Source organism: Heterocephalus glaber, unplaced genomic scaffold (genome assembly GCF_053883595.1).
Source record: "Heterocephalus glaber isolate CG9 unplaced genomic scaffold, H.glaber_assembly_v1.0 deba00000122, whole genome shotgun sequence".
Lineage (NCBI taxonomy): Eukaryota > Metazoa > Chordata > Mammalia > Rodentia > Bathyergidae > Heterocephalus > Heterocephalus glaber.
In genome coordinates this window covers 74,394,806-74,402,117 of record NW_028258138.1, presented here as the reverse complement: position 1 = coordinate 74,402,117, position 7,312 = coordinate 74,394,806, and the positions used below count along the sequence as shown (strand labels likewise).

The 7,312-nt window shown below is 43.8% G+C and overlaps 1 protein-coding gene across 2 annotated transcripts in view; it reads left to right on the top strand.

Annotated features, from left to right (window-relative positions):
• Positions 1–6,340: 6,340 nt before the first annotated feature.
• The window catches only part of Ccdc14 (coiled-coil domain containing 14), a 46,009-nt gene continuing 45,037 nt past the window's right edge, over positions 6,341–7,312 (top strand). Inside the window, exon 1 of one of the 2 annotated variants that reach the window (XM_013068805.3) lies at positions 6,341–6,493. In XM_013068805.3, coding sequence (XP_012924259.3) covers positions 6,464–6,493 — 30 coding nt within the window. In that variant the 5' untranslated portion in view covers positions 6,341–6,463. The remainder of the gene's footprint in view (positions 6,494–7,312) is intronic. The other variant, XM_087216254.1, reaches the window with a different exon arrangement.

The window sequence follows — 7,312 nt, the reverse complement described above, 5'->3', positions numbered from 1 at the left end:
ACAGCTTTACCCTCTACCTAGGCTATGTCATGTACCCAGTATTATAAATACTATATTAATGATAATAGTCAACATTTATTAAGCTCTTACTATGTGTAATCTACTGTATACAACACTTCACATACATTTTCAAATTTTTCTTTATTACCAGACTTAGGAAGTCAGTGCTATTATCTCCATTTTATAGATGAAGAAAGTCTTAAAGAAATTATGTTATTCAATGTCACTGGTGAGAAAGAATTTGAATACAGGTCTATATGACTGAAAAAGGCTGTGTTGCCTTGTATGTATGCTCAGTATTAATCTAGGTATGGGATTTCCCTCCAGGGAAAATACCTGGCATTTAAATGCAAATAGTTTATTTGGGAGGCAATCCCAGGAACGGTGAATAGGGATACAGAAGAGTGTGTTAGCCTTCCATCACTGTGACATAATACCTGAGAAAGTCAACTTAAAGGGAGAAAGGTTTACTTTTGCTCATGGTTTCAGTCCATGCTCAAGGGTCAGTCCATGATTGGTGGGTTCCATTGGCAAGTCATCATTGTGGAAGAGTTTGGTAGAGGAAAGCTGATCACCTCATGGTGGTCAGAAAGCAGAGAAGGTGAGAAAGCCAGAGAGGAAGAGGTTGGTGACCAGATATAGCCCCCAGGTCATGCCTCCAATATGTACTTCCTTCAACTAGGCCCCACCTCCTATTTCCATCACCTCCCAATAAAGCCAGCAAATTATGATCTCATCCATGGATTAATCCACCAATGGAGTTAGAGCCTAAATTCCATTGTCTGAACACATGAACTTTTGAGGGACTTTTCATTGTTTGTTTGGTGTGTTTTTTTTTGGTACTGGGGATCGAACTCGGGACCTTGCGCTTGCGAGGCAGGCGCTGGAACCACTGAGCTAAATCCCTGGCCCGGGACTTTTTAGATCTACACCATAACAAAGAATAAAGTAATGATGGGAAGAAAGCCAACAAAGGGTGTGTTATTCAGCCAGTTACTCCTTAGATCCCAATAGTGCTGGGGAACTCTGGGAGACAGTATAGAACACATCTCAGAATTAACCCAGACTGAAGGGTGAGGGAGCTCTCTCCATCCATTATTGGCTAAAGGCTGCTTCTTCACCAAATCCTCCACCTATTATCATCTGAGAGCTGCTTCCAGGGGCATTAATTTTCTTCATTTCTGATTTACCTGAGCTTGCTCCTTTTGCTCACAAAATGCTTCTCCAGGCAAGAAGTTATAAGCAGCCACAAGCAACTGCCACTAAGGTTTATAGAGATTTTAATTGTTTTTAACATTTTAGCTACTATTATTGCTTCTCTTTTTGAGTCAAGCACACATCCATGGGGGCTACAGGGAAATAAGTGACTGATATAGTGCTGCATTAAAATTCATACCTGACTCACATACCTGGCACATTGTCCCCAGCCACTGTTTCTTCCCTATGATGAGATCTTTCTAAAGGCTCTCTCATACCAGTCAACTGGACTTCTTATCATGCCCAACAATATCTGAATCCTAGTTTGACCCCAGCTAGGCTGTCAAACTGAGATCCTTGGAACAGATGGTTTGTTTTTCTCCTTTAGAAAGAAAAATATTCAGGAAGCAATAAGTCAGGATTTCATAAAGAAAAAGGAGTGGGTTCTTTATTTCCTAAATTAAGCTATTTTGATTAAAGCAAAGACTGCAGGTACATTTAAAGCTTCAGTGGAAAATGCAAAGACCATGGCTCAATTCCATTTTCACTATTTGCCATGCTCTCCTTCTTCAACTAGGGACTTAGCATCCTCAGCCAATAACTTCCAGGATCACCAGGGGTCTGCAAGAGAAGGAGCTGGACACTCTAGTGTGTATGGCTGGCTTTGAAATAGGTTAGAAGAGTAATCTTAACCTGAAATCCTTGGAGCAGCTCCTGAATATCTCTGATATTATTACATATAAATGTGTTTCAGAAATGTACACATTAGCATTTCTGTGGAAAAAAATTACAAAGCCTTGAACAACTTTCCAAAGTTGTATATGATCTTAAAAGGTCAAAAATGGTTGGTTAGAAATAGCTCCAGAAAGCACCAAATGAGTTTCCACAAGGCAACAGAATAATCTCTCAACTCTTTCCAAGCAGAACTGAGCTCATGCTCCTAACACATGACAGTGTCCATGGCCTCTTCTTTTTGAATCTTATATCCTGGCTATAAATCTACATTTTGAATTTACGTCTTCATGTGTTTGCAATTTTGGTTGTCTGCTATAAACTGGGACATGGCCCAACATGAATAGAGATTTTCACACTTCAGAGGTGAGCCAACTGGAAAATTCATTGATCTAATGTGTTTAATTATAAGAGATTGACTAGATCAAGATGTCAGAGAGACCACCTCCAAATCAGGATCACAGGGCCAGTCCTCGATACTCTTGAGTTTTGGGCCTTCAAGTAGCTATTATTACCAATGCATGACAGCAGACCAATTTAGTCAAATAATTTTTAAATTCCTGCTATGTGCAAGGCATTGTGCTAAGCATTGGGAACACTGCACTGAGTAAGTTAGGCCCTTGCTTCCATAGAGATTAAATTCTACTTGAGAAGATAGACATCATATAACTGCACAATTCTAATTGATAGAAATGGTGCCATTCCATCAGAGTATAGACTCTAGGCAGATGGTCTACTTTGTCTTTTTTTTTGGTACCGGGGATTGAACTTGGGACCTTGCACTTTTGAGGCAGATGCTGGAACCACTGAGCTAAATCCCCAGCCCAGTTAAATCCCCAGCTCAGTTAAATCCCCAGCCCTAGATGGTCTAATTTAGTGATGGCAAACCCTCTAGAGACTGAGTGCCCAAACTGCAACCCAAAACCCACTTATTTATCACAAAGTGCCAACACCGCAACTAAACCTGAATGCTGAGGTTTCAGCTTAGAAAAAAACAACTCATACATTAACATCTTTTGTCTTAAAAACAAATAACACGCATGCCATAGGTTCACCACCACTGGTCTAGTTTGTGGAATTATAGAGAGGTGGAAGCAAAGGCTTTCTTGAAGAAGTAACGTGATGGCAAATTCCCTGTCTATCAGCACAGGCAACAGAAATGTAGCCCACACCCCCCCCCACCAAGCTCTGGATTCAAATACCCAGTAGTTGACTCAATTTCCTCTCAAATGGTTCCTGTTACTGGGTTCTGGAGTGCTGTGGACTCCTAGAGATGCTTTCTAGGTTCTTGTCCTGAACAAGGAATTGGTCAAGACCAGGGTAAAAGGTAGCCAGGTTTACATCTACTAAAGGTATTAAAGATAGGAAAAGAAATATGCTCTGCAGAGTGAGTGTGGGCCAATTAAAAGTAGGAAAAGCAGTACACTCTATAGAATCCAGGGCAAGCCACTGAAAGAATTTACAAATCTAGGGTCAGACCTAGGCTCTTCTATCAAAAACCTGCTTGATTTCTTACTTTCTGATTGTTCCCAGGTGCAGGGCTTGGAACTGTTTTTCTGCACGTGTCGTGGATTTCCATGATTGACAGGTCACTGCCCACTTGGCCAGCTAACTGGCCACATCCTAATCTCTAGCCTCACTCCCTAATGCAAAGACTTCTTAGTTTGCATTATCTCATAAGAAAATGTTGAGGGAAGTGGGTCCGTACACTTCCCTCCTTGATGTGGATCTCTCTCAACTAATCTCCAGGTCCAAAACTCAAGCTGGGGCCAAGGTAAATATCTACCCCTTGCCTTACTTCCTAAGTCTATTACCAACCCCTGTCTACTTCACCTCCTATGTGTCCTCTTTGTCTTTCATCACCTCTCCCACCCCTTTCCCCCTGGCTCCCATTGCCTTCATATATATTGTATCCAGATTTCTTATCATCTGGTCCTGGCAGGAAACAGGACACTCAGCTGATATTCTGATGATAAATAAAAGAAGTTTTACAGAGCTGAGGAAAAGGAAATCACCAAAGGGTACTGGGGCATCCAGGGACTAGCAAACCATTATAATCCCTATGACTGAAGGAACAAGGGGAAATGTTTTATTGGAGCCTGGAGAGAACTTGAGCCCCAGGGGCTCCTGGGTGGATCTTTAGTTGCAGAGCTCCACTGCATCAATCAGATGGTGCTGAGATGGAGGAATACACAAATTTCTCTCCTCCTCTCTTGTCTTCTGCTGGTTGTTCTTATTTACTAAGCACAACCAGAAGCTGGAGGGCAAGTATGAGTGATGTCATTCTTAAAGGTCAGTCACTGGGACAAGGAGAAGGGCTGAGACTGAATGGGGGAGGGGAGAACTTACATCCATGTTTCTCTTTCCTCAAAACAACCTCTGCATCTACACTATAAAGATCCAGATAGGAAATAGGCTTTGTGGGCCATAGGGTTTCCGTGGCAACTACATCTTGCTGTTGTAGCACAAAAGCAGACATGGATAATACAGAAACAAGTGAGTGTGACTGTTTTGTGATATATATGCCTGTCCACATTGAGGGTAGATCTTTCCCACCCCATCCACTCAGCCACACACTGATCTCTGGAAACACCCTCCCAGACACCCCAAAATATAACCCAAAATGCACCTATACATTGTCCAGAATTTGGCAGTGTATCTCAACTAGTTCATTTCTTTCCCCTCCAAATTGGAATTGCTGTTTTCAGAATTTCAGCTTTACGGATTTCGACATTTGGGATTTGGGCATTTTGGGATAAGGTCTTTCAGAATTACAATCTACTTGGTTCCAATAAAACTTTATGACATTCATAATTTTCACATCATTATTGTTCTTTTGATTTAAAAACTAAAAGTGTAAAAAAAAAAACCCTCACATGCTGAATAATAACAAAATGGCAGCAGACTGGATGGCTGTAGAATGGGAACTGCTGCTTTATACTGCGGCCAGTCATTTTTGTAAAACATCAGTCAATTCACTGTGCCCCTGCTGAAACCTTTAGGCATTCTCAATCCTTTAGGATAATAACCCAAATCCCTAATCTATGAGGATCTCAGAGTCTGACTCCTGCACATATTTCATTCCCACTGTCTATACTAAGCCACAAGGCCTCTCCTGGTCTTTCTTAACATCATGCTGTGCTCCATACATTTAGAATACTCTTCTCTCCCCTCTTTCAGATCTCAGCACATTGCATTATTTATAATAGCAAATAACAAGACGGGGGGGGCATAAAATTGCAAACAGCAGAGAAGTGGGGAATATCACACAGCTATTTTATAACTACATTGAGAAAATGTTGACGAGCCATTAAAGAAAAAGATGATACATATCATGTTGTACTATCTATATATGAGTGATTTTTTATTTATATTTTCTAAAAAATACGTATTAAGAAAAATCAGGGTTTAAAAAAATCAAGTTAACTAAGTACAACGCCTAGAATTTGAGGTAAATGTGTTAGGTACTTGTGAGGGGGATGGGAAAGGAAAGGGTTTCCCAGCTTAATCTAATCTAAAACTAAATGTACCAGTGTCCTAAAACCCCTCAATGAGTGTAAAATACATTGGTAGATAGATTTTAGTTCCTGGTATTCAGTATCAATTGTAACACTTTTAAAGGTAGCTGTTTTTCCCTGTAAAAAAACAGTGATCAACCGAGTTACTTTCTCCCCAATTTGACTTGAAAATTAACCCTAAACACAGAGCCTTACAAACCAATGACTAATCCCTATTGCAATTAGTGTAGCTTATCAATGGTAAGAGCCGGTGCCATTCTTTATCAACAGTTACTACCGCCACAGGAGAATACACAGCTAGCACTGTTTTAAGATGGGGCCACAGTGAGTAATTTTTAATTCCCATCAGAATTAGGCAAAGATAAAGATACTGTACCAATGTTTTAAGAAGAAAACCAAGACAGCACACATAACTGCGAACTAAACATAAAGGCCTAAAACCCAAGCGCAGAGCCTGGTTGTTTCTCAAACCTATCCGCCCTCCAACTCAGTTCCTTCCTCTGGCGCTGGCTGGCCCGGCTTCTCCAGCTGCCAGAGGTGCAGCGCTCCCCGCCAGACGTAGGTAGGAACAAACCCACCAACTGCACTCTTTCAGTGGTCCCACGCCCACCCGCCAGGACCCCGGACCCCGGACCTCGGACCCCGTCCCCCAGCCCCACCCAACACGCCTGGCCCCGCCCCACGTGCGTTCAGTTTTGTTGGTTTCTACTGCTCTCCGCTCGCCCCGCCCCTCCCGGTCTCGCCCCGCCCCTCCACCTCAGTCTCGCCCTCCTGCGTGCGTTCTGTTGGCTCCTCCCACCCTCCGCCTTGTGTGACGGATTGGGGATATTGGTCTGTAGTGTTCGCCCAGACCGCAGCCGCGCGCTAGGGGCCATGAGGCGCGAGGTTGGGCGGGCGCCTTCCCGGAAGCGGAAGCTCGGGGGCAGGGCTGGAGGGGGATGGGAGTCTGTGGCGGTTAATTCATTTTGCAGTGCGGTCTCGCTTTCCTCCTTCTGGGTTCTCTGAGGCTTCGAGAGATGGTCAGGTCCGGATCTCGGCCGGGCCAGGTGAGGGCTGCGGACTGAGGAGTCCATTGTGGGGGCTGGCGAGGGACTGATGGGGGTTCTCCGGCCAGGAGAATAAAATATAAACAAAGACAACGCAGTTGCATTAGAAGGGGACAGAGAAGTGTCCAAGGGTCCCCGCAGGTCCGTAGATAACCATTCTGTTGAGGTCGTCCTGGTCGTCCGGGGCGTCGGCTTCGGTGTCAAGTCCAGTTGGAACCCCAGCCTTCGCCGCTGGTCGAATGACTTCACTCTCCTCGCTTCAGCACCCCATCGCATCAGACCCAGCTTTTCGGTTTTTCTGCCAGTGCTGCTGTTAGCTCATCTTCTAACCCAATTGCTGGTACTTTCTAAAATGTCTTGCAATTAGTGTCTCTTCCTCTAGTTCCACCCCTCAATTGCACGCTCCTCGATGCAGCAAAATGATTATGGTTAAAATCCAACATAAGTATACGTCTCATGCAAGGTAAATCTCATTCTTTGGTCAGGCAGCCCATCATTTTTTAGCCTTTTCAGCTCCTTCCCCCAATCCAGGCCTCTCCAGCATACCTACTTGCCCTGTAACGCCGGCTTCTCAGTGCCCTTTCCTGCTTCCTGCCGGGAGACGTTTTGGTCCGCCTAGAAGCCCCTCTAGGCCTAACAAAGTCTGTCCACCTCCTCGTCCTCAATGCGAGAACCCTCTCAGAACCCTTGCCTGACATCTTCGCGTCTCCATTTTCATGCGGGAGATATTGCTGGTTCACCTTCACTCTATATCTTGGAGGTCTGGGACAGCACTTGGCATGTCAAATATTTTTCAGGGATTGAATGAAGTATTTCTCA